Consider the following 27,502-nt stretch of genomic DNA (forward strand, 5'->3'; position numbering starts at 1 on the left):
GCAAAATAAGGCAGTGTTCCCTAATCTAGAGCCTTCCGGATGCTTTGGACTACAACTCCCAGCAGTCCTGACCATTGATCAGCTAGCTGGGGCTGATGAGAGTTGAAGTCTGAATAAGCAAGGAACCACCAGATGGGAGAAGGCTGCATTTTGTATTTTTGCATCAGCATGCACAGGGTTTTGGCGTTAGATGACTATGCCCAAAGCACTGAGTGAGAGAGCAGGCAAGTTTCATACTCTAACTTTCGTTGGTGAGTCTCCTGTGCCTCTTTTTAAAAATGAGATAAAACTCACTGTCTTGCCACTGGTGCCCTCTGGAATTTGGAGGGCAGTCAGTGAGAAATGGCACTTGAGGACATGATCCCTCTTGCCGACATGAGCTTAGTCTAGCCTGCTCCGCCGGTTCTGGGACTTTAAAATCAACTTGCCGCTGTGATGGGACCTCATGCAATTCCCCTTCCTTCCACCTGAATTTTACTACTGCAGCTTATAAAGCCATCCACGTGCAACGTACAGCGGAGGTATTCCTGCTCTACTGGGTGCTTCTCTTCCTCAAGGTCTCTTCTCACCTTTGCTTCTTTGGGAAACCAACAGGTTGTGGTTTCCTGATTCATATTAGCATAAAGGATAGGCCAGAATGTTGCTCAAAAGAGTGGAAGATGAGCAGAGATAGGTCTGTAGCCAAGGCTCTGTGTACGGAAGGGAGCATTCCTAACTAAATAATTAGGAACTCTGTTACTAACTACGTAAAGCAGTCTTCATTGCAATATTCTTTTCTGTCAGGCTGCTGGTGATGCATGCGAAATATATAATCTCTATTGAAAATGCCACTACAGGTGCTGAGTTTCAGGGTCATAGTCAGTGTTGTACAAGAAACGACAGGTCTTTGCGCACATTGCACTGGTGTAGGCCAGCCTTCCTCAGCCAGGTGCCTTCCCAAAGCTTTGGACTTGCTATTTTCATCAGCCCTGGTTGCAGATGATAGAAGCTGTAGTCCAAAAACATCGGGAAGACAACAGATTGAGGAGGGCTGGAGCAGCTTAGGTGAAAGGACTGGACATCTTTAAGGGGGAGCACTCCCTCTTCAGCATGGGTGCGGCATAAATGTATGGACTAGGTCTTTCTGAATGCACTGTGCATGGAACTTGAGCTCTGCACTCGGCAGGTTTCCCAACGGAGTCCACCTGTCCACAGTTTGCCTATGATGCTAAACGAGCCTTAAGGAAGGGGATGTGGGGCTCATGGGCTTGATCGCTCTGCAAACTGTACACAAAGATATTGTGTGCATTGCATTGTCCCAGTATGCATGCATAGCATTCAGTTCTTTGCAGCTCTCATGCAAACAAGTAGGACCCACTGCTGTCTGTGCTTTTTTGGTATCTTAAGTACATCTGAGACCTGATCTTTTGGGATGGGAAAGAAATAAATGGGTATTTTTTCCTTAAAAATCCTATTTATATGTGTCAATCTTATATGACATTCATGCATTCGTGTGTTGTATTTCTATAGCATCTAATACCTGAAGCTCCTGTGTGGTTCCCCAAAAGACAGCCACAATAAGAGATCAGAAAGGCATAATCTAAAATCCTGGGATGTAAAAAATTACAGTTTTTTCTTCAATAAGATGCTGGGCTTGATAAAACCAACAGACATACATGTCACATCATAAGCCATGGTGCCAGAAGAGTGGTAGTGTGGGTGCCAGGTGGACCTCAGTAGGGAGAATGTTCCGCGATCGGGGCCACCACTAAGGAGTCCTTTTCCCTTGCTGCCATCTCTTGGAATGACTCTCCTGGAGAAGGTGCTCCAAGGAAGGTCTCTGATATCGACTGTCGTGTCCAAGTAGGTTCAGGACAGGAGAGACCTTCCATTAGACGTTGTGGTAAATACGGGAGCCTTCCTTAATCCGATGTCTTCCAGACGTGTTGGGACTCATCTCCAACCAACATGGCCATAGGGCGTTATATGGAAGTTGCTGTCCAACAAATCTAGAGGCATCAGGTTGGGGAAGGCTGGTGTAAGCTCTGCACATGAGGAGGAAGAAGAGGAATGAGGGTGTTCCTTCCATCTGCATTGCACCCTGGTCACCATCCACATGTCCATGGAGGCTCTTGGTGTGATTTAGAATCCTGGAAAATGGGGGTTCCTAAGCCCACGAAGAACTTCATGGACAGAAGTTTTCCGCTGCAGCCAGTTGCACGCTGATGGAGAAGGGGCAGACCGAACATGCTTGCCCTGCTCTCCCTCTTGACCTGGAGAGCAGGACCCGAGTCTGATCGACATGGGGATATGTTCCCTTCTAGAGAGTTCTGGGGTTTCTTGGAAGCTCATCAGAGCTTCTTTGAGACTCTGAATAACCTCAGGCAAGCCTCCAGGGAAGGCAGCTTTGCCAGTGCTTTCCACCCATGCCCAGCTGCCACTGCACATGGGGTGTACCAGTGGAACCACTTGACTTTCTGCTCAGTGGTGGAGCCCGGTAGGACAACCCAAAGTTCTGCTTGAACTGAGTGTGCGCCTGATAACCCTCCTTAGAATGTTTGGGGCTTTCTCAGCTGTTGAAGGGATGTGGAAAACCCCTCCTGAAAGTCTGGAAAAATCAGATTGGCATAGTAGACACTGAAGGGGAGGAAGTCCTAGAGGTGGAGTAGATGGAACAGGGAACTTGCCATGGAGTCCCCAGGTTCTGCTCTCTCTCCTGCCAGTGGCCTGTGCCTAGTGGCTATTCCTCATCATAAGAGGCCTTGCAGACTTTATGAGGATAAAAATGGGGTGAATTGAGCTCCTTGACAGAGGGAGAGATATAAATCTGTGTAACTCTGCCTCTCAGTCGTTCCTGTTTGCCTTTGGATTGGATCTTGTCTCCTGTGAATAACGTGCAGTATCTTGTTGCTCCCAGGCTTAATAATATTCTAAGAAATTGTTCGGGGCATTGCACAAATAATTGGAATTGTCAGCCTTGGTGATGATCCTGTGAGATAGGGTTTTATTTCCTTCCGAAGGAAAACTGGCTGGCCCAAACCATTCCGTAAATCCCCAGTGGAAGGCTGGCCAGGAATTGCAAGGGATTCGTGTACCATGTAACATACGCAAGGAATGAGTTCGTGCAAGTGCTTCTGCTTGTGTGAAGAGCTGCCACTTCCATACATTATATCTCTCCGTGAAGAAGGGAGAGTTTATGTAAGCTTGTGGCTACCTGTAACTCACAGGTAAAAACATGAGAAAAACTGGGCTGAATCAGGTTTAAGGGTCCACCCAGTGCTGTGATGGTAAACCTTTTAGAGACCGAGTGTCCAAACTGCAAAACCCACTTATTTATTGCAAAGTGTCAACACTGCAATAAAACCTGAATACTGAGGTTTTAGTTTAGAAAAAAACAACTCATACATTAACATCGTTTGTCTCAAAAGAAAAACACAATAACAGAGCTTTCAATGATACAAACTTATATATATCCTTGGCAGTGCACCGACCGGCCATGTGAAACCTCGGACAAGTCGCGGCTAATGAGTCATGGCTTGTGATGTCATCACCTGGCGCCGCTACTCCTTTCTGAGCGTGCACATGGCCCCTGTATGCTCTGTTATCTGATGTTTGGCTGCTGGGGTGATGCTGGGGCGACTTGGCTTGCGTACCAACAGAGAGGCCTCTGTGTGCCCACTGTGGCACGCGTGCCAGAGGTTCACCACCACTGACCTAGTGCAACATTCTGTTCATACAGAGACCTACCAGGTGCCCACAGAAAACCCACTTAAGCAAGACTTAAGCACAGCCCTCTGAGTCCAGCAATATCCAAAGGGTGACAGATTTCATGCCCCTGCTTTAGATAACTCAAAAACACTCTGTAGTTCTTCAGGGTCTTTGCCCACTGCTAAACTTCAAATACTTTTATTCCAGATGACAGCATTTCTCAGCTGCAAGCACAAGGAGAAAAACCATCAAAAGGCCAGAAGCTGCATGTGAAATTCTGTGTTTACACCTCTGCAGACTCAGAGTACCAAGGCTGCTTCCTCACCATTGGTGAAGACCAGCATCTGGAAGACTGTAAATTCAACCTCTCTGCTAAAACCTTCGTTATTATTCATGGCTGGACAGTAAGTGCACAAGGGGAGAGGACCAATTAAGTGGATGTGTACTTTTGGTAGCATTGCCTTACTTAGGCATGTATGTATAATTTTGTGTTGTTGTTGCATGCCGTTGAGCTGTCTCGGATGGATGGATGGAGATTAAGATTCTCTCCAGAATGTCCTGTCCTTGACAGCCCAACTCATTTCTTGTGAACTCAAGGCTATGGCTTCCTTTATGCAATGGATCCATCCCAATTCTTCCTCTTCTGCCTTTGACTTTGATGTGATTGTCTTCTCCAGTGAATTTTGCCTTCTCAAATCAAAGATGTGATATAGCTCAATACAAAGCGCATCTTATTTGGTAAGTTATAGCATCTACACTCACTCTTATTAGGTCTCTGGAATGGGAGGACTCCCTTAAATGTATCTAGTTCCATTGGTAGTTTTTTAAAAAATATACACAATGTGATCCAGAAGTCCAAAAAATCCTCACTTGGCCCTGTTCCAATCCATTGGATCAGAAACGGGTGGGGAATCCATTGAGCTTAAACAAAATAAATTTCCCTGTTTTGATACATCCCTAACTGAGACCCATAAAAATTTCAGGCAGTAGGGATCTTAACTGTAAATAGGCCACAAATACCGGACTGTTTTGTTTCCTGGGTAATTCAGGAATACAGTTGAACTAGCCCCTGTTTTTGGTTTCCCAGAGTAGCTCACTCGTCTTGCAGAAATTAGGGCCTTGTGAGTTTGGAGACACAACTTGTAATTCCTACTCAGCTGAAGTGTTCCCTGCCAGCTCTTTGCATAACTTTCCTCATGTGAGTTTCATTGAGAATAAAGTGCGGGGGGGGGGGGGCAGGGGGGCAGGGGAATGAGGCATGCCTGCTTGGAGGAAAGGTGGCCTTGATCGTAACGAAGAATGACCCCCTGATTACCACAGTGGCTTCCCTTGGAACTTTGACCGAGAGTCCCTTCTGGGGAAGCGCTGGAATTCTCTGTGTCCCGCCGACGGTGTTTACTGCTTTCAAAAACCATCTAGTAACCAAAGTTCTCTGGACAGTGTACAATTTGGAAACAATGCACAGACTACTACAACAATGACAATAAAACAGGACCAATAAACCCAGTTGCAACAGATAGTGAAACCACCACCAGGGATAAAAGCATGCAAAAATCGAAAAGTGCTCAAAACAAGTCTTAAGATGCCTGCTGGGTGGGCCGGGAGATCTTTGCTGGGTACGCAGAAAGACCACGCAGAGAGCCTTTCTGGAGAGAGGATCGTGTGGAAAGGGGGCCATTGCTGAAAAGGCCCTTTCTGTTGGCCACTGTGTGGACTCCTTGGGACAGGCACCTGCAGGAAGGCCTCCGATGGCTTTATGATTTGTGTAGGTAACATGCAAAGAGACATCCTTCGGGTAACCTGGCTCCAAGCCATTTAGACTTAAGAGGCTGGGAAACGGCGCTCTGCTCTCTTCCCGTTTTCTTTTTCCTCATACCAGGCAGCAGTGCCCCGGGTCATATCGGCTGCCCACATCTTTGGGGCTTCTTCTGTCTCCCACCTGCACAGCACGCAGCTTCTGACGGGCAACACACGTGCCGCCGGGGGGAAAGCTGTCTCTCCTCTCTGCTTTCTCCAGCCAACCAATATGCTGCTCCGCCTCGCTCCTTGCTCTTGCTTCGCTCTCACTAGGCCCTGCAGGGATGGCCAGGGAATTTGGAGGGCTTTCATTCACGGGGTCGCCATAAGTTGGAGGTGACTCGATGGCACATAGCAGCAGTGGATGCTGCACCAACTAAGCTTGCACATTTTCACAGGAAGCACCAAGACCGAACCCAAGTTTGGCTCTGAAGTGAAGCATCTTGCTTGGTGCTGTGTACGGGAATCACGTGTCTAAAAATGTCACTGAGGCGTAGTGCCTGCTATCGTTTTTCCCCAGGGGGCTACAAGAGCCGAGGGGCTAAAAAGAGAAATGCCTCGTCCCGTCCGGGCTGGATTTGCTCTGACTGCCCTGGTTTTTACAAGGCTTTTCAGTATCTTCTTTTAAACTGGTCTCTGAAGTGGCTGTTATGGAGTTGGTGGGGATCCTCACTTTTTTTTAACAAAAGGAGAATAGTTGTGCTGCACACAGAGCACGATGGAACAATATGGCGTGCAGGCACGTGCTGTTCTGTTGCTCCCACTTGGCTCCTCCCACCTGTGGGAGTGGCCAAACAAGCCAGGAAATCTCTATCCATGATTTGTTCGGTGCAATGGTAGAAAACCTGGCATGCTTCAGTTCTTTTGGACTACAGATCTGCTAAGCCCTTGTCAGTATGGCCCATATGGGAGCCAGTGTGGTGTAGTGGTTAAGAGCATGGGACTGGGACTCGGGTGACCTGGGTTCGAGTCCCCGCTCAGCCATGGAGCCAGCTGGGTGACTTTGGGCCTGTCACAGTCTCTCAGCCCAACCTACCTCACAGGGTTGTTGTTGTTGTGGGGATAAGATGGGGGAGGAGAATGGTGTAAGCTGCCTTGAGCCTTTGTAGGAAAAAGGCAGGATATAAATCCAAAAATAAATAAAATCAGTAAATAAATATCCAGGGATCCTGGGAGGTCTAAGAAAAACACTGGGAAGGCAGCGGGGTACCTGGTTTAGAGTGGCCAGTCTAAGGATTGGGGCTTGTTCCTCTGCAGGGTTGGTTGCTGACTTCTGCTTCTGGTTCATTAGGGGAGCAACAAACCCTTCTCTCCAGGGCTGTAGCGCTGATGCTGCTGAAAGATAGCAGGTCTGAGGCCTTTTTCAGACACTCAAAGGCATCTTTGTGTGTTGAGTGGACACGCATAAGTGTATGGCGCCAGGAGGGGAAGGGGCATATGTCAGTGCGCCAAGGTTTGCTCTTGAGGCTGGTATTAGATCTGTGAGCTTCCTCGTCCCCAGGTCAGCTCCTAAGTAACGGAACGGGCTATAACGGATGCGGGGATTTCATCTTATCTCACCTTCATTTCCTTTCATTTATTTCACTTTAATGCCACCACTACCCAAAGCTCGCTGGGCTGTTAGCACCAATTTATACCGTACAGTAAAATGCAAAAACACCACGCAACAAAACTCCATAATGCTTCAATATGAAATTGAAACCATATTTGAAAAATGGAGCTCAGGGGCACCGGCTCCAGGCGTCTCTCTGCCAAAGCAGCACCTCCCAAACTGCAGCTCCGGCTTTGCTTTTGAAATCTTCGGGTGACTCGCCCAGGATGGAAAGTATCTGCACCAAAGCAGGGCAGAATAACTGCTGTTCTGAAACACTAGGCTGGGGCATGGACCCTGTCCGCTGCTAGGGACTGCTTTCCTCCTCGGGTAACAGGCAATCTCGGGGCAACGCCGCTCAGGGCCAGAGAGAGCAGTGGGTGGGATCAGAACCAAACTTTGGCAGGCGTACCCCTGCTCCCGCTTTCTCTCCCTGCAGGCTGCCAGGGGAGGAACCGTTAGCATGTGCCAGAGGTCCGTAGAGATCGCTTGCGGAGCCCTTTTGAAATTAGGCTACTTGGCTGCCATGACACTGTAGGACTTCCAGGCAGTTATTTGTCTGTAGAAATGCTTCTGGCACTTCCATATGTTCATTTTCTTTTCATTAAATATTGCATTTGTATATCGCCCAGCAGCCAAAACTCTCTGGGTGGTTTGCAATGATTAAACCTTAGGATTACAACATAGTGACATAATTTTTAAAAAATATTTTGCATGCAACACTATTTTAAGCATCAGCAGAGAGAATGGCCATTGGGTTAAAGAATGGATCATATGGAATTAGAGGAGGCCTTAACGTGATGTCGAAAAGATGACAGTTCTCCTTAATCGGGGACAACCCCAAAAAGTTCGTCACCCTTTGCAATTTCTTCCCTCAGAGGAGGGGCCATTGGAGAGGGGCAAAATCTCCTAGGTGGCTAAAAAAAAAAAAAAAAAAAGTAAAAAACAAAAAAAGCCATGAGTGGATGAGTTTCCAGGCTCAGATTCATGGTAACGACTAAGGAATGAGTTGTTAACAGCAGAAGCGAAAGTGGAGACAATACGCCAGCAGCTCATGGTTTAAACAACCCAAGAACTGATTACAGGTTCACCTCTACTCTTCCCAGAATCCGAAGAGACCTAAGGAAGATTTTTTTCCCCCTCCAGATGAGTGGCATATCTGAGCAATGGATTGGCAGCATGGTGTCGGCCCTGCACGGACGAGAGAGGTATTCCAACGTGGTGGTGGTTGACTGGCTTTTTCTGGCTCACCAGCTCTATCCTGATGCAGTGAACAACACCAGGGTCGTCGGGAAGGAGATCGCACGGCTCCTGAACTGGTTGCAGGTAAAACATGCAAGCCGAGACCTCCCAAGTCTATGCAGCGAGCATGGCATTTGCACAAGAAGGACCAAGCTGTGAAATGTATTGGATGCATAGCTCACCTTTTCCAAAGAACTCAAAGTGACCTTCACATCCTTTTTCTCCTCCTGCTCTCAGTCTTGTCCCCACAACAACAGACCTGCGAGGTAGGTTGGGCTGAGAGTCTGTGATTGGCTCAAAATACCCAGTTGGCTCCATGGCTGAGCAGGGACTAGAACACGGATCTCCTGAGTCCCAGTCCCGCGCTCTTAACCACTACGCCACGCTGGCTGTCTTGCAGATGCATGACTGAGTGCTTGCGCATTTGCAAAGCGTGTGCCAAGCTGTTGATCTCCAGCATAGATGGTGCTGCTAATGCTTGGACCACTCCTATGGTGCAAATTTATTTATTTACCGCATTTATATCTTGACTTTTTTCCTGCAAGGAACGTCCGTCTCTCTGTTTTATCCTCTTAGGTAGATTAGAGTCAATGACTGGCCCCAAGGCATGCTGTGAACTTCCTGGGCAAGTAGGTACTAGAACCTGGATCTCCCGTGTCCCAGGCCAGTTCTCTAACCACTATGCCGCACTGTCTGGGGTACACAGTTGAGTCTGTGTATCCTGGAACGCTCATCCGGAACCTCTTGGAGTGTGATCTCCTTGCAGTGCTTTGGAAGTTTCTTCTCAAGTATTAATTCACTGCTTGCAATTGATTCAGTACTGATTACATGCTGCCTTGGGGAATCGGCTGCTTCATTCCATGGCGCTCACCTCCAAGGAGAGGCTAGCGTGGGTTCCTCTGCTTCGGTTCCTCCTTCCACCCCTCCATCTTCCCCACCATGAACAGGCAACTGTCTCTGAATCAGCTCCCACACCTTTCAGCCGCCCTGTTCTTCCAAGCTGCTGCTTTCCATCCTCTCTGTGACCACCTTGTCAACTGAACCACACTTTCTGAACTGCTTAGTTATGGCATTGCTTGGTACAGCCCTTCCTGGACTGCAACATTTCAGACTGCAGGTAGGGGAGGGCACACCTGAATTTCCCCCACCAAGAGGAAATGAATTACCTACGCATAAACTAATGCATTCATCTCTAACCGTTTTTCAGAAGTGATTGCTTTTGTACAGACAAGGTCTTCCTGTGAGGGAGCATCCAAGATGGTGATTTCCCCCAATGGCCATGCAAAGTGGTGCAGTCTAGGAAGGGTTATACTGCACAGTCACTTTGTGTAAGTCTGTGCTCCCCACTGTTTCCCTTATTTGGGCAGGGCTTCCATTTTCTGAAGGAGGTCCTCTTTTTTCTAATGTTCCATCCCAGTGACCTCCTGGACTTTCCTAACACATCTAGCTGAGCTTCTATGATAGTTTTGAGTAACTGGCAAGGACTTGGGGGGGCGGGGAATTACCCTTTCTGAGGCTCACTTCCCACCTCATTTTTTACACATTCCTTCATTTCAGAACAGTTTCTATTTTAAGGTCAAAAGTGGTGGCATTTTCTTGACCATCTTGCGCTTGCATATCTAAATCTGCTTTCACTGGTATGATGACACCCACCTCCTGTCCCAGGTCAGAGCAGCCCCATTTAGGATTAAATCCAGGGTTGCCTCCGCTCTGCTCAGGCCTGTGACCAACTGTTCTGGGGCACAGGCATTTAGGGCCTTGAGAAATTTGATTCCTTTGTCTAGTCCTACTTAGATTACTCCCATTGAATTGAATGGGGCTTAAGTAGACAGCCTACTGTGTATTGTTCTTCTACATCCTCTAGTAGTTTGAGGCTAGGAAACCAAGGCTCTCCAGAGGTGGTTCGACTATTGTTCCCATCACCCCTGCCCTTTGACGGTGCTGTCTGGGGCTGATGGGAGCTGTGGTCAAGCAACAACTATCAACAACAGCACAAATCAGTCAAGCGTTTGTTCTGCACTGCCCTCAAAATCACCCTGTCGTCATTGCTAGTGGGCTGCCCAGTATTATGTAAATTGGTACCATTCAGCATCTTCTTCACCGCTTCCTCTCTGTACTTTGCGTCCCCGCTTTACCTAACAGTAGCGTTTCGCCCACATCCTGACTGCCGCTGTTGCCCTTGCAGGAGAAAGGGCATTTCCAGCTCCAGAATGTCCACTTGATCGGCTACAGCCTCGGGGCCCACGTTGCTGGATTCACTGGCAGCTACGTCCAGGGGAAAGTAGGCAGAATTACAGGTAAGCCAGGACAATAAGGCTTTCCACCTTCCCTTCCAATTATTAGTGTGGCGCGCTGTCCTTCTGGAACAACCACAGGTCCGGTTCTCTGCTTGGAACACTCTTTTCAATCTGAACCCAGTTAAACTGGCGGCTTAACATTTTGGTGCTTCAGGGAATTGGGACAGACTGCGTTTCGCTGTCAGGTAGCAGAGGTGGGAAGTGCGGAAGCTGCTTGTTGCTTCTGTCCAGACAAGCCTTCTCCAGCCTGGCCCCTTCCAGCTGTGTCGGATGACAGTTCCCATCCTTCCCTGCTGGCTGGGAATTAAGGGAGTTGTAGTTTGACACACCTGGAAGGTAGGATGCTGCCTCGGAGAAGAAAGCTGTGCTTTAGCTTTGAGAGAGAGACAGGAAAGGAGTCTACAGCAAGGGTGAGGAGCTTCTATCATCCTGCACCAGTGGCTGATGGGAGTTGCAGCCAAACAACAACTAGAGGGCCCATGCTCCTCACCAGTGTATTTATGGGCCTCACCTCAGTGGTCCATGGTGACTCCCAAGACTTGCCTAAACGAGTTAAAACAAGCAGGGAGAGACTTTGTGGGGCGCATTGACATCCAGCTGGGCAGCATCTTCCCTTCCTTAGAGATGCTTTAAGCTGGAGTCCTGCATTGACCAAGGGATGGATCGGATGGCTTTTTTGGCTCCTTCCCACTTGACTCTTCTGCGATTCTGTGACTGAGCAGCAGAAAGGAGGCGATGGGCCGCAGTTCAGTGCTACACACAACCTCAGTCAAGATCTGCTGGCGGAAGACAAAGCGTAGCATTCTGGCTACACAGAATTTGGTCCATGCAACAGTCAAAGTATTGGGCCCACACAGCAGCCAGACTGCTGTCCAGGGGAAACCCACGGCACCTTCCTGCCCCTCTTTCCCCAAACTGGTGCCTGTGGGCAAACTGCCTCTGATACGGGGGGTGGCATATGGCCATCAGGACTAGTGGCAGCTGCTAGACTTTTCCTCCATGAATTTGTCCAGTCCGCTTTTGTCCTCCAGACTGGTGGCCATCACTACATCCTGTGGAAGAGCATATCACAGCTTCTCTAGGTCCTGGATGAAGGACTCTTCCCTCTCCTGAATCTCCTCCCAGTCAGCTTCATGGGATGACCCTACTGGGTTCTAGTGTTATGAGAGAAGACAGTGTCCCACTATCCCTTTCTCCTCACCATGCATAATTTCGCACACTTCTCGTACGTATCATCTCACTTGCCGCCTTTCTCAGCCGAGCAATCCCGGATATTGCTTTCCCCATCAGGGAGCTGCACTACGCCTTTGCTTGATTTTGTTGCCCGTTCCTGTACTTCGTCTTGCTCTTCCGTGCTGAAGAACATCAGAGCCCTGCTGGTCAGTCCAAGGTCCATCTGATCCACCCTCCTGGTCACACAGTGGACAACCGAGTGCCCCGATGGGGAGCCCAGAATCATGGCCAGAGTTCCAGCACTACCCCCACCCACCCCAAGCTCCCTGCCAACACGGCCTTCTTTCCAGCATCAAATTGCCCTCTTCCACCTGGCATTTAATGGCATATGATGGGATCTGCTTGGCCGTTCCAGCAGGTCTGGTTCTTGCTGCAACTGTTTTAGGCATTTTAACTGTTTTAAATGCAACATATAGAAATGTCACCCAGTCTTTTATTATGTTTGATTTTTTGTTGTGTGCCAGTTTTATTTTTGTACTTATTTTTATACCAGAGAGCTTCCACTATTGGGCAATATAGAACCAACATTGATGTTCTTGATGAAATATGGTCTCCCTGCCCCTATTATTGGAGGGAGCAGATGGCCGTCAGGCTTAGTAGCCCTTAATAATCTTATTCTCCCTGGTAGCCCTGGGCTTCACCTCTGGCAGCTCCAGTTCAAAGGGTCTGGCGGCAGTGAATGGGAAGGCCCCTGAGCAGGCTGGGCTAGAGAGAAGGATGCTTGTGGCGTCTCGGCTGAAGGCCTGACGGGCGGCCTCTGCTCTTGCAGGCTTGGATCCAGCTGGCCCGATGTTTGAGGGTGCCGATCCCAGCAGGCGCCTTTCTCCTGATGACGCGGACTTCGTGGACGTGCTGCACACCTACACGCGGGAGACGCTGGGCTTCAGCATCGGGATCCGGATGCCCGTGGGCCACCTCGACGTCTACCCCAACGGAGGAGACAGCCAGCCGGGGTGTGGCCTGACTGAGGTCATCGGCGCATTGGCCTATGGGAGTAAGTTCAACTGCAGCGTCGCGTTGGAGCGGATTGCGAGGTGGCTGGGTCTGGAATGAAGCCCTCCAGCACCAAGAACCGCTTTTCTCTGGAGAGGTGGCAGAACGCAGTGGTACAACGGAGTGTAGCAATGTAATTGCTCCTCGTGGCTGAGAGCCCTTCTGGAGGACTTCAGGCTGGGCAAGGCCCCCAGAGATTCTCGTGGGCAGAGCTGTCCTGTCTTCATCTGCAATAGGAATGAGAATAATCTTCGCCTGACTTGTATCCCAACCGTCTTCTGTTGGGGAAAGTGTGATGTACACAGGTGTGGATTTCCCGGCCTCTTCCTGCTAAGAGCCCTGTGAGGAGGGCGAGGCGAAGAGCTTGACTGACCCAAGATCACCCCGTGAGTTTCATGGCTCACTCCCGCCCAGCCTTACCCAACCAGGTGGTTTGATTTAACTACCTAGCCAGTCCCACAAGCATGGCCGGTGCTCTGGAATTCTGGGAGTTGTGGTCCCAAAGTCTGGAGGGCACCAGGCTGGGCGAGATCACTTTAACCACTGCCAGTTTAACTACACTATTCTTAGCTCGCAGAGTTCTTGTAAGGATTATAACAAGGCAAGTCCGTGTAAAATGCTTGCACTTGCCAGTGACAAGCAATAATAATACTGTTGAAAACCTTGGCAAGGACCTGACCCTCTAACCAGGAAGGCCCTGGTTCCAATCTTGCCTGTACCAGTCAGCCTCAGTCTCCCGCCTGCAATATGGGGATAATAATTGTGATGTCAGTGGGGCAATCCTGTAGGTCTTTTTTCTGTCTAAACATGCATAGGATTGTGCCTTTAAATTACAGGGCTGTTTAAAGGATTTCAGCTAGATCAGAAATAGGTGGATTGGGTGCCTTCCAGGTAGGATGGATTAAAGCTCCCAAAAACTGCAGCCAGTAGTCAGCAGTGAAGGGCATTATAGTCAAAAACGCCTGCAGGGTGGCAGATGGATTACTTCTCATCTGCAGAAACCTTGTGAAGCACTTGGAATAATGGAAAGTGCTGCTTGTAGGTCAAATGTTTTCTTAATTTTTAAAAACACCTTCTCATACATTTCATTTATGGAAACAGGAAGGAAAATAATTCTGGCAATATTCTTTTCTAGTCTTTCCCAAATTTGGTGCCCTTCAGTGTGCAGGGCTATAACTCCCATTGGTCAGGTTGCCTGGGAATGATGGGGACTGCAGTCCAACAATCCTGGAGAAGGCTGTTCAACACACTTGCTCTTTCAGTTCTTTAATGTGGCTCCAACCCTTCCCCGCCAGTGAGTAGTACAAAGGCATTAGGATGATAGAGAAGCCCTTGGCAAACACCCCTGATCCTATTCAAAGTGTCACCTTAAATATTTCAGTGGCTTCAGCATATTAAACCACCTGTGTTTTAGTGCAGCCTGGATTTGTTTCAAAGCTGCTGGGTCACACTGCAAAATTTCTGGCTGTACGCCTGCCTGGTCCAAGGCCCAGTGTGTCTCGTTCCGAATCACAGTGGACCGGGCGGTCTCGTTGCATGTTTTTCTTTCCCCACGACTACCAAGGAGCAGCATGCCAAGAATCTGGTTCCTGCCCTGCCATGCTTACCTGACACCCCGTCCCCTCCCCTTCCTTTTAGATTTCGGGGAGGCGGTGAGGTGTGAGCACGAGCGGTCAGTGTACCTGTTTGTGGACTCGCTTGTGAACAAGGAGAAGCAGAGCTTTGCCTTCAAGTGCTCGGATTCCGAACGGTTCCGGAAGGGCATCTGCTTGAGCTGCCGTAAGAACCGCTGCAGTGGCATAGGCTACAACGCCAGGAAAATGAGGGGCAGGGCGAGCAACAGGATGTACTTGAAGACGCGGGCTGGCATGCCTTTCAAAGGTAGGCAGGTTCCTTCTCCCACCTGTCTCTGGGAATACACGTGTGTGCGTGTGTGTATTGTGGAAAATAACGCTTCCAACATCCGTTGGGCCCCCAGATGGTACTGGATTCCAACACCCACCATCCTGGCCACAGTCTGGGATTATGGGAGTCGGAGTCCAACAACGGGGGGACCCATGTTTGAGAAGAACTCAAGTTGCAGTTCCTTTTGAGGGAACAGGCCAAGGGCGAACCTCTTCAGATAATTTCTGCCAATAATCAGTGGTGTGACTGTGGCAGATAAGCAACTCTTTTTCTTTAAAACCTTGGGACGCCATTCAGCAGTGCCCTTCTGCCAATTCAGATTGTGCTGGCCTTTCCATTACACAAGCGTGTGCCCATGAGGCTTGCGCAGCTGGCTGCACAAAGGGTTGTGCGAGGGAATCCATGGCCGCTTGCACACTCGCTCTTGCACAAAGGCAGCTTGAGACAGGTTCTGCTTCTGCACTTAGAACTTGGTTTCCACTAGCATGTTGCGTGGCATGGCGCAGACAGATGCCGCTCTTGTGTTCGCAGTGAGGGGCTGGTACTCCCATCCACCTTGGCCATAGGTGGATGGGAGTTGGAGTCCAGCACCATCTGGAGGCCCCTGGTCAGGAACCCCTGGAGTAGCCATTCTTAGGGGTGAATTCTGCCCTGAAGCTGAGGGACCAGCGGCTCAGTGCGACTGGGTGCCGCCCTTGGACAGCAGCCGTTCATCTTGCTCCCACCAAGAGACTGAAGTCATCATTTATTTTATTTATTTGTCGATTTATATCCTGCCTTTTTCCTACAAAGGGCTCAAGGCAGCTTGCATCATTCTCCTCCTCCATCTTATCCCCACAACAACAACCCTGTGAGGTAGGCTGGGCTGAGAGTCTGTGACTGGCCCAAAGTCACCCAGTTGGCTCCATGGCTGAGTGGGGACTCGAACCCGGATCGCCTGAGTCCCAGTCCTGTGCTCTTAACCGCTACACCACACTGGCTCTCACGGCATTCATCAAAGGGTGAGCTAGAGCTTCAGTTGGCATCGGTCTGGCATGTGTCTCCTTCAGAATAAGGAGACAACTGCCCCAAACTTCAGCTAGAAGCGGAGGAAAGCTTGCAGAGAAGATAAACCACACTAAGAGGAGGACAGTTTTGAGCAGATGGGAAGCCAGGAGGCAATCCTTCCAACCGTTCCTCTGAACAGAGGTGTATCCTCCCCCGCTTTTCTTGTACATCAAAGTATCCCTCTAATTGCATCAGGGGAACCTCAGCGTTGGTAGAAATAGGGAAATCTTCAAGGAAAACAGAACCCTTGAGCTGGGAGCCCCGTCCTTCCAACAACCCCCTGATGCCGGCTGCCGTAGAATGCCAACTGTGGGGAGAGAATGGAAAACAGATTCTGAATGCAGAGTTTCCATGCCACAGCAATGCTTTGTGTGTTTGATTTGTAGAAGTAAATCCTGGTTGGGAGACCAATGGATGCGCCGACTCCCACACGTCATGCCTCATTTTCCTTGTGCTCGCCAGATTGGCCTTTTTGTTCATCCCCGCGACTCTGAATGCTGCCTCCTCTTTTGCAACAGCACTGCCTCCACAGCTGTCCGTAGAAAACGGCTTCTCTGGTTTCTCAAGAAGCCTTTCCCTGGGGCCTACTTCCCTCCCATACCCCCTACCGCTAAAGTTTGTCTAGCCTTCTGCATCACAACCTCACAGTCAGTCCCCCGAAGACGCACCAGCATGGCTGATGGTCGGGGATGCTGCAGGTCGACGCCTCAACCTGCTCTCTCTCTGTTCCTGGTGTAGTGGATTCCACAGCAGGACACAGAGGGGCGAGAGATGGATATCCGACTGAGCTCTCCATTCCCCGAACCGGCTCACGTGCAAAACGTGGCTTGCTCTCCCCTCTCTAGGGGCATCCTTTGCTTGCTCACGTGCCTCCTGCCCACCTGCCCCGTGGCTCAGCTGTTTCCGCTTCTAGTGCTTTCCTCGCCAGCAAGTGAGAAGAAAGCTTTGCCCCATCCTCCTCGTACTGGTGGCGCCTGAGCCTGCTGCTCTGCGGTTCTTTTCCCTCCTGGTCAGTTCAGCCAACGAGATAAAACACGGTGCTTGTTGTGCATTGTGTTGCAGCCCAACCTAGTCCATGAGTTGGGGAAACCTGCACCACAGCAACCAGGGGATCTTCTCTGGGGCGATACTGGCTGACGTACACCATACAGCCCCTTGTTTGCGAGAGGGCCAGTGCCATCCGAAACAGGAAGGAACGGAGGTCATCTTCACCATTGCTAGATGGCAGAGGACGGGGGAGAGAGCACTTCCCACTGCTGCCCTTCGCCCATTTTCCCGGCTGCGCCACTCTTCACTAGAGACACTTAGTTCTGAAACTGAAGCAGGGAGATGTTAGGCATGTAGAGAAGATGCTCTGTCAATGGCCTGGCCTGCCATCCCTTGAACGGGTGTCTGCTCAGGGCCATCTTAACAGCATTACTGGCCCCGGGCAAAGCAGGGTACTGGGGCCCCTATGACAAGTACAACTACGGTTAATTTTGGAAGTTTTCCAATTTTCCGAGGGTTAACATGCACAGATTAGTATGGGGCCCACGGGCAAGTGCCCATCAGGCCCATGCGTCAAGACAGCCCTGTGTCTACTTGCCATATTTTTATGGTTCTTAGCCTCAGGCATTCCCTGAAGCTCTTTGCATATAATGCCGACCAATCAGTTTGAAAAACAGTGGACTGTCATGTGCAATTGGGAGAAAGACTGGCAGGCGGGCAGGCAGGCGATATGCCTGCACAATCCATTTTTACTCTGCATGCACAACTGGCTCCTTTGTAGATTGCTGTGGGCAAGGTTTGAATGGGGAATGCTGGGCTGTTTGGTGGTAACCTGTTGAGTTCTCCTCTGGGTTACTTGAGCCTAAAAAGCTGAATGGCACAGGTCTGGAGGTCACCTTCAGCAAGTGACAAAGGAGCTGGTTGTGGGTCTCTAAGCCAAAAGCCGAAATGGCAGACATGCTGCTTGGAGTGTGCTTTCCATCTTCCGTTGATGCGCAACAAGCCGCCATGTTTTAAACAAATGCATTGCCTGCATATGTGAACTGGGTTGCTTTACAAGTGGGAGGCTCAGGAAGTGCTTTCTGGCTGAATGTTGCAGCATAGCTTATTCTAGTTTTAACAGAGAGTGGTGGGGGGTTCCGCCAAATCTAGTTTTCAACCCCTCTGTTTGTTTGTAGGGCCTGATTACTAAACTTGACCTAATGAATGCCAGGCTCAAAGGTCCAGAGCTGTTGCCTTTGACCTGCCACTGCCCAGTTCTGTTGGGCTACAGATCTCGTCCGTCCCAGCAGTGTGGCCCATTGGGACTTATCATCCCGTGCGTCTGGGTGGTGCCAGGTTGGGGAAAGCTGGTCTAGATAGTAGGAGAGGTTCTGGTCATGCAAGAGAAAGATAAATTGGGCATCGAGTTCTCTTTGACACAGTCCCGCTGGCAACTGTGACTCGTACTTTTGGACGTCCACCAAGCTCATGACCCCAAATTGCAAGGAATGCCTCACTGGCATCAACTTGCCTTCTGAAAAGGAAATCCAGGAGTCGGATCCCAAACCCACACCAGTCTGAGAATGAGCGCACACCAGCACTTTCTTCCACTACTGGATCGTGTCCTGGGACAAGAGGAGAAGCCAAGGGTTGACCTGGTCTGGTCATCTTCTAGCAACAGCCAAACAGATGTTGGTCTTGACGCCAGCAGGACTCTGTCCTTTGACTCTGATCACAGCTGCATCATCCATGAAGCTGTCTACTCTATTGGGTCCAGCTTTAGGGACGGAGGAGGCAGTGATGGCAGCATTCTCAAATCCTGGGTATAGGAAAACACACCCTTCTTTAAAGAGAAAATAGTTTTCATGTGTTATCTGAACGTCCCATTATCTGGACCACTGGATCTATTCCTACAAAGAGCTGCCGTGGCTCAGAATGTAAGCAGGAGACCAACCCCTCCTCGTGAGGAAGTGCCCACCTTGCCCCTTCACAGGGCAGCCTGGGGTGCGTGCGTGCAAGTTAACCTGTTGGTGTGACAGGGCTGGTCTTTGCAGGGGGGCAGAGAGGTGGGGCAGGCAAGGTCTGTGCAAAGCAGCTGTTTCGTGGGCCCACTGGGTCTCCATCTGCGGCTACCTGCTTCTGATCCGGGCTCATGTGCACAGAATGCAGCAAGCTGCTTGGCAAGGAGAAGGAATCTCGTGCCAGTTGGCTCTTGCCTTGCAAACTGTCTCTGTTTATGGAACAAAGGATTTGTTGCCCAGATGATGGCTCCCTGCTCAGTGTTTTCACTTATGTTTCCACAGTTTTCCACTACCAAGTGAAAATACATGTTTTTTGCTACAAAAGCGTGGGAGAAAAGAAACCAACTTTCTCTGTCATGCTGCATGGCACCAACGGGGATTCCCAGCCTCTCCCGCTGGAAGTGTAAGTGAGGAATTTTACACATCACCCTCCTCCTCTCCAACAGCCTTAAAATGGGTGTTTTCTCTTGCTTTGGACTTTCACACCTGTTTTGGAGTGAATCCGTTTGGAATGGTGTATTTCAAACAGGAGAATGGTTTGAAAAAGATACTCCTGCCTTCTCCGACCTGTTGCCCTCCAGATGAGCAGGGAGCAACACATCTGGAGCACACCAGGTTGGAGTTGGCTGAGATGCTCGGTCGTTTTAAGATTAAGCCGACGACTGAGCCAACAAAGTACCTGCATTGCAACAAATGCTGCAGTGAGTGTGTGTGTACACATACATGCACATGGTGCCCACGTCTGTAGCCTGAGGCTGAGCAGGCTGTTCGATCAAGAGCATGGGACAGGTTCACCTCACCTGAGCAGTTGCACCTGGATGGGGCAGGTGGCTCACAAAGGTGGGGTCCCTGCAAGAAGAAACACAGACTACGAGGAGAAAACCAAGAGCAATCTGAAGGAGTAGCCTTCCTCCTGCAGACCCAGTTTTCCTCCTTCAGGGAATATTCTTTTTACTGAACACAGGAGAGCATTTGAAGAATTGGGCTTTCCTCTCCCCCACCTGTAGTTCGAAATTTCAGCCCATTGCTACCATCAGCCTGTTGCATTTGAAGGCCAGGCTGTAGTGATGATCACATTGAGTGGAAATTGCACAAAGACGGCAAACAGTCTTAGGCTGGTGGTGTTCCACGTTTCCTGTACTGAGGAACATTCTCCACGTCAGCTTAGTCTTGAGGAACCGCTGCATGTTTGCTGCTTAATGTGAGCATTTCAGAAGATCCAGAGGGTTGCTGGAGAACATGGAATGGGTTGATGCTGGATGGAGTTGCTCCATATGAAGGGGGAACACCTCCCACCCTTCTGCCTTCATAGTGGAGGGAGACCAACAGCAGGGAGCCGGCTAGCCATGCCTTGTTTCAGGATTCCCCGTTCCATTCCCCTTCCTGTACCACAACAGACACGTAGCACTTTAATGTGCGTTGGTCAGACCTTTACACTGGAGGTATTTAAGCAGCGGCTGGATGACCATTTCACAGGAATGCGGCAGCTGCCCCCTGCAGTGCAGAGCCTCCATCAAGCAGCAGGTGGGGCTGGATGATCTCTGAGGTCCCCTCCAGCCCTGTGATTCCATTTGGCTATTTTGACATCTTTCTCTTCCCACTCCCTTTTAAGCCTTTCTCTGAATTCTACAAACCTGGGCTTTTCCCCAAGCTTGAGGACATCACCCGTCCTTCTAGTGCATCCATGTTCCACTTCGGCCACCAAAGGACCAGCACTCCAAGAATTCTCCTGGCTATTAGCATAGCTGATGGGAATGAGGGACAGACCATCTTTGGCATGAGCTTCTCCCCCTTGCTCATTGCCCACTGAAGGGGCAATAAGCTGATTCCCCAAACACAGCTCAGGGAAACTGCCAGACTAGATAAACCAGGACCCGGTTTGGGGGAGGGAGTGGCATTGTTGGAACAAGGAGGAGTCCTCTGCCTGTCTTTCTTTAACAAAACTCTTCTGCCTTGCTTTCAGGTTCGAGGAGATCGGCCTGAACCACACCAACAGCTTCCTGGTCTCTACTGAAAAAGATGTTGGCGATATTCTGAAGATCAAGCTCACTTGGGATGGGCCCACGCAGTCCTGGTACAACTTATGGAGCGGGCTGAAAAGTTACTGGTCTCAGCCGGATGAGTCCTCCAAAGAGCTGCAAATCCGTCGGATCCGGGTGAAGTCTGGTGAAACTCAGCGGAAGTAAGTGCAGTCGGATATTTCGAAGGGAGGCATAGCTCGGTCTCCCTCTCGGTCTGTATTGAGAAAGCAGGTTATCATGGTTCAGGGGCCTCAGGTTGGCTGAACTGCAGCCCTGGCCTAATTCCCTTTTTATGGAACATACATAAACATGAGTGAGTAAGAGAGAGAGAAAGAGAGATGTTTCAAGTAGCTCGCTTGGCTTTAATCTGAATGACTGCATTTGGGAGGAAACCAATGCACAGCTCTGCCACTTTCTCCCCACCAGTCGCTGCTTTAGGCAAGTTATCTTTCAAGTTACACATTAAAATGTACACATTAGCCTGCAGGAAGTGACCACCTCTGTGAATATTAATTAGGATGCAAGAATCTCGGGCAAAGCTTTCTGCTGACCAGCATTTTTACATATTAACTTGGGGACGTAGTGCTGCATCGGTGCACCAAAAGAACGGCTAGCAAAAGGTCTTGTTTGAAATAAACATTGACTGTACCTGGGGCTGGGGAAGGCATGCAGCAGGAATGCGTGTCTGGTGGAATTTTCATCCTGGCAGGGTTCTTTTGGGTCCCTCTGAACCTGACCAACAAAATCAGGAGATGGCAAGCCTTTAATATCAAGTATGCATGGCTTTTACACGTAATAAAACGGGGGATGTACATCTTGGTCGGCTTTCCAGACAGACCAGCCTTTCCAACTGGTTGCCCTCTGGAAGTGTTGGCGTTTAACTCCCATAATTCTTAGCCAGAATGCTCATTGGTCCCGGGAAATGTAGTTGGGGGTCTGGAGGGCAGAGGGGCATTTATGTATGCATTGTGCCTTTATACTGCACAATGGCTGAAGTTCCCTGGGCAGTATATGCAGTGCCGCCTGGCTAAATTGGACCCAGCTCCAGTGTTCTCTTCTCAAAATGCCCAGGTGGGGAATGGGTGGCCCCGCTACAGAGTCCATCATCCATGCATATGGGCCCATGTTGAGTGGAGCTGTGCTGCTTGGGATCCTGCAGCCTCTGAAGGTCTATCACTGACCTGGATGCCTCTGGAGGCTCTTAAGGCAGACCCAAAGGAATGGCCATCCCTTGCTGGCCTACTGCAAGGGTCTCCCCTGTGGTGTCCACCAAGCTCTTCACTCCCTGCCCCGTCTAAGAAGTTTTCAGTGGAAAATTGAGAAGCATCAGGATGCCAGATGTTTCATCTCGTACCTGAAATGGCCACTGAGCAACCGTCCAGAGTGCAGAAAGAGAAAGCAAGGCAAAGATGTAGGCGAGAGAGAAAGGGGAGACCGGGGGTTGCGACTGGAGAGCAACCACAACATAAATGGGTGGGTGAGAGAGGGAAAGAGCACGGCTGGGGAGACAGAGAGCAATGGAGGAAAGTTGGTGTGGACAGAAGACTGGATGGGTCAGAAAGCGCCTCCTTCCCTCCCTCCCTCCCTCCCTCCCTCCCTCTAGCCTTACTGTTCCCTCCCTGCTCCCCTCCACGTGCTTCTGGTCTAGCTGGGCCCCATGGGAGATCTTGCATGACCAGCCACATCCTTCCTGGGACGCTCCCCGCATCGTCCCTGGGAGCCATTTTGGAGTGATGCCCATATTCCCAAATGTGCCCATGGGTCCAGAAAGGTTCGGACCTCTAGGCTACAGAATCCAATATATGTACAGGGGGCTAATTTTCCTATCAAGGCCAAGATGTCTGAGGTGGCCCCATCAGCCCAAGTCCTTGTAGTCCTGGGTCTTCAGCATGGTACCCATGGAAACCTTTGTGCTCACAGAGTCCGCTCTTTTATCCAGAAGTCTTCCTGACCCTCCTAATTTTTATTTTTAAGATTTAAAAAAACGGTTGGCATCCCCCAGGTCAAAGAGCAATTTTCCTGCACTGTGTGTTGTGGTTCCAAGTACTGGCTTCGTACGTCAGACTGCTTTGTCTAGTCTCCCCAGTTCACCTGCTGGGAAGTGAGGGCTTCGTGATAAGCCATGCCCATGCTGGCAAGCATCTTATGGACAGAGAAGCTCCTCCGGTGGCAGCCATCTTCCAAGAGTGCCAGCACCACCCAACAATTCTGCATGTGCCTACCAGCACAAACGCTCAGAAGTTGGATTTGCTATTGGACTTTCCCTTTAGAGGTCTCTCTACAGTGTCCATTGCTCTCCGCTTAGGATGGCTGCATTTCTTTTGCCTTCTGTTCCAGGTACACCTTTTGTGCAGAAGACCTCCAGATGACCACCATCACTCCTGGCCAAGAGCTCTGGTTCATTAAATGTCGAAATGACTGGCAGAAGAAGAACCAAACAATGTAAGGCTCAGATTGGATTCCACAGGCTCTGATGTAACCGGAAAGGATTTTGCAAGGATTTGTTGTTCTTAGCGCTAAAGTTCAAGGAAACGTGAAAGATCTCAAGTTCTTAAGAAGTCTTTTGTAAGGAATGAAGTTTGATCTTGGTAGTCAAAGCAGGCAGGTAGGAAGTGCAATGATCTGTTTTTTTAAAAATCTTCTTTGTGGGGCGGAGGGGGGAAGGAATTTTTGGTGTCGCTGTCACCTCCTTTGTGGTTGGTCACACCCCAGCTGAGGTCCCAGGAACATAGCCAGATTTTCTGTGCTGATCCATGCAGACCCTTAGGTCTTCCAGCCTTGGATTTTTTCCAAGTCCTTCCGGAGAAGCCAGAGATTGACCTGGGACCTTCTGCATTCTGCTTCCTCCCATTTCAGATGCTTGGCTCCAGAACTCTGCTTGGTATACCATGTCAGCCACCCCTGGCTTCTTGAGAGCTCCTGCTTGTGTCTTGAGTTAGAGGGGCCAAGTGGGCAGAAGCGGTTATGTGAGCTACGGAGTGGCCATGGAGGAAGCCCCAGCCACCTCCTGCTTCCTTGCTCCTCCAGGACAACCTCTGGTCCGCCAGATGTTTTGGCCTATAGCTCCCATCAGCCCTGGCCAGCAAAGCCACTGGTTAAGAGGGTGGAAGTTTTAGGCCACAAATAGCCCATTGCGGCTCTCGGTGAGATGCCATGGCAGAGAATAGGGCCTTCTACCACTGAACACCATCCCCTCCTCACACGGCCTGGCAATGAATCTTCTTTCCTTAAAAATAAAAAAGTAATATTATCTATCTATCTATCTATCTATCTATCTATCTATCTATCTATTTAAACAACTTATATGCCACCCCATCGCATGAGCCTCGGGGCGGCTTACAATCATTAAAATCCCATATAAAATACAAAAAATTCATCAAATAAATAAAATACAAAAAATAAAATAAAATAGTGGATCCAGCCTGGTCAATTTAAACCAACAAATAAACCATTAACAGTTAAAATAGTGTTTAAATAAAAAGGTCTTGGCCTGGCGCCAAAAAACAAATAAGGACGGTGCCAGGCGGACCTCTCTGGGGAGCGCATTCCATAGGTGGGGCGCCACCGCAGAGAAGGCCCTCCTCCGGGTACTCGCCCTCCGAATATCCTTCATGGAGGGCTCCCGGAGAAGGGCCTCTGCCGCCGATCTCAGGGGGCGGTGGGGGGGCATATATGGACGCAGGCACTCCTTTAGGTAACCAGGGCCTAAGCCGTTCAGGGCTTTGTAGGTGATAACCAGCACCTTGAATAATGCAGCTCATTTTTGGTAATACAGCATCACGCCGTTCTCAGATTTGTTGTGCACTGCAGAGGTAATAAAACTTGCTTGAAAGATCTACCTCTATATTTTTTACTAGAATCCTGAAGTTGTCTTATCAAAGCCAGGTGCAACTGTAGCTCACGTGGGCAGGCATGCTAAGAATTAAGAAACAGGGTGACTCTGAGCATGTGGCCATGCGGAAATTTGTAATCAGTACTGAAACCAAACTCCCAAGTCCTTTCTAGGAAAAAAATCACTCCTAATTCCCCCACAAGCATTCTTTTTCAGCAGTCTAATTTAGCAATGAGAATGGCTGCAATTGTTGTAATTGCTGAGCAGTCAGGTGCACTTGCTGATCTCTTGCAGATTATTCAGAGATCTGGCAGCACGTCTCCACCTGCCTTCTGCCCACTCCTGCGGCTGGGAGATAGTGCCGCTCGTCTCTGAATTTCCATATATGCCCTTACTTCCATATATGCCCAGCCGCCCCCTGAGATCGGCAGCAGAGGCCCTCCTCCGGGAACCCTCCGCGAAAGATATTAGGAGGCAAAGTACCTTGAGGAGGGCTTTCTCTGCGGTGGCGCCCAGTCTATGGAATGCACTCTCCAGAGAGGTCCGCCTGGCGCCGTCGTTATTTGTTTTTCGGTGCCAGGCCAAGACCTTGTTATTTACGCGGCATTTTAAATGTTAATATTATTGGATTTTATCTGGCCAGGGCGGCTTATTTTATATTGTATTTTTGTATTTTAATCTTATGTTTATATTTTTAATTTAAGATTATAATTATTTTAATTTATTGTTGTAAGCCGCCCCGAGGCTTCGGCGAATGGGTCGGCATAAGAATGTTTTAATAAATAAATAATAAATAAATAAATTTCACTGTAACGTGACAAATGGTTTTTCATATCAGCTTTCAGAATTTACTGTAATGGCCACCAAGCATATACAGAGTTTCACTGAATGGTTGACACTTTTGCCGTAAAGAGGATTTGGCATTGTGTGGTGGACAGAATCCTCCATTAGCGGTTTGCCGAACTTGAACAACTCTGTCAAAAGAGAGTTCATATAATGCACCAGTTGACAAACCTGACCCATGAAATCCTGGAGGGCCACCACCACCACCACCACCGCCGCTCTGTGGCTTTGTAGTATCATCTTGAGGTGTTGCGATGGCCACCAACCTGGATGACTTAACAAAGGGAATTGGGACACATCAGTGGAGGGGGAGGCCACCCATGGCGACCAGTCCTTATGGCTCTATATTCCCTCCGGTATCAGAGGCAGTGTGCCTTTGTGCACCAGGTGCTGGGGAACATGGGTGGCAGGGTGCTGTTGCACTCCTGACCTGGCTGTGAGCTTCCCTGGGACATTCAGGTGCTCACTGTGCAAAACAGAAAGAGGACTAGATAGGCCTTCAGCCTCATTCAGTACAGCTCCTCTTATGGTAATATTGTTGGACCATGTACAAGTGCATTCGTGTCATTTAAAGTTCTTCTCTGTCTTCTCCCTTTAGATCAATATTGAGCTTGCACTGAAAATGCCTTTCATGGTTGACTTTTTGCATCTGTTGGGGACTGAACCAGCCAAATCAACTGCAGAAGAAAAACTGCTCAGGCAAAAGACGTTGCTGAAGACGTTTTATTATTCTATTTTATTATTGTTCTTTCTTTCTTGCTAGCACTTACAACAGCTTGCTGTTGAAGGACAGATGTCTTGGTCTCTAAGAACTGTGACAATGCGAACAGCATTTCTGAGAACTTCACATATTTATGGCTTCAGTGTCAACCTTTTTAGAGTAGCACAATTATTTTTACACACAAACAAAAAACCAGTCTGTTACTAACTTGGCCCTCCTTTTGAGAGCCTACCTTCTGTGCCTGAACATATTTGCTTCATGCGAAGCCACATCTCTGCCTTTACCTAGCACTTGTCCATAAAGCACAAATACATTGCACAATTCTGCAAAAAATAAAATAAAAAAAATAAAAATCTATGTGCATGCCTTACTACAGGCCAATCCTCACATTCAGATCAATCAAATGGTATGAACCGGCCTGGTGTTCACCAGGTATCTTGGACTGTAACTTCCATCATTCCCAGCCATTTTATCTTTTTGAAATTCTGCTCTTAACTCCATCTTGCCCACAAGGCTCCATAGGGCCAAGAGAAGTCTGCTAACGTGCTCTCAGAAGCTAGATGATAATTGAAGCCTTTGGCGTGCCCAAAGGACCCCCTCAGCAGAAGCTGGGGTGTTACATCGCTGTGATCTTCTGTGCTTGCACCCCCCTCTGCAGGTAGCCTTGGGGCTCATTCCCCACTAACTTGAAGGGACTGTAGGTTGCTAGTTCACGCGGCAGATTTCTTCAGTCAAGAGGCGGTACACTCAAAACAGGAACAGCTCAGGGTACGCTCTGCAATGGGGAGATGATTCCTGCTTGTGTTTGCACACTTACTAATGAGAAATCACTTCAGATGTGTGTGCAGCATGCCCACAGTTGTAATTCAGAAAAACAACAGCGGTGTGGCTATAAAAAGTTTGGAAAGCATAGCACTATGGATATGCTACAGAAGTGCCCAGTCAAAGGTAGAATTTTACCTTGATCACGCACAAAGCAAAGCTATTGTGGGTTAATTCTGCACAACATGGAGAAGGAAGCAGTGCCAGTTTAGAAACAAGCCTTCTTGGGCCGTTGATGATTGCAGGTGTGACATATACGGGCCAAGTGTCACATATATAGAGTTGTGTCCCAACCAAAGTCAAGATAATTCTCCATGTAGTTTGTTTTAGTCCTGCAGAACTGAAGCATTTGATAATTGTGTGTGCCATGTATTTATACAAAGGATCCTGAAGTGTCATGAAGTTTGATATGTATATAAAAGGTTTTCTAATCCTTGCACCTCCCCTATTTATTTTCCAGATGTTTGTGTTTGTATATACG

The 27,502-nt window shown here is 49.1% G+C and overlaps 1 protein-coding gene across 1 annotated transcript; it reads left to right on the forward strand.

The window, feature by feature from the left end:
• Window positions 1–3,881: 3,881 nt before the first annotated feature.
• LIPG (lipase G, endothelial type) lies at window positions 3,882–27,502 on the forward strand (the record flags this gene model as incomplete). The annotated part of the gene is made up of 9 exons (XM_044431046.1): window positions 3,882–4,091; window positions 8,222–8,401; window positions 10,503–10,614; window positions 12,617–12,841; window positions 14,479–14,721; window positions 19,065–19,185; window positions 20,746–20,964; window positions 23,141–23,245; window positions 26,077–27,502. Coding segments are annotated over 9 exons (1,437 nt in total), but the record flags the coding sequence as incomplete, so codon positions are not given.

Source organism: Varanus komodoensis, unplaced genomic scaffold (assembly GCF_004798865.1).
Source record: "Varanus komodoensis strain SLA01 unplaced genomic scaffold, ASM479886v1 scaffold22, whole genome shotgun sequence".
In the NCBI taxonomy this organism is placed as follows: Eukaryota; Metazoa; Chordata; class Lepidosauria; order Squamata; family Varanidae; genus Varanus; species Varanus komodoensis.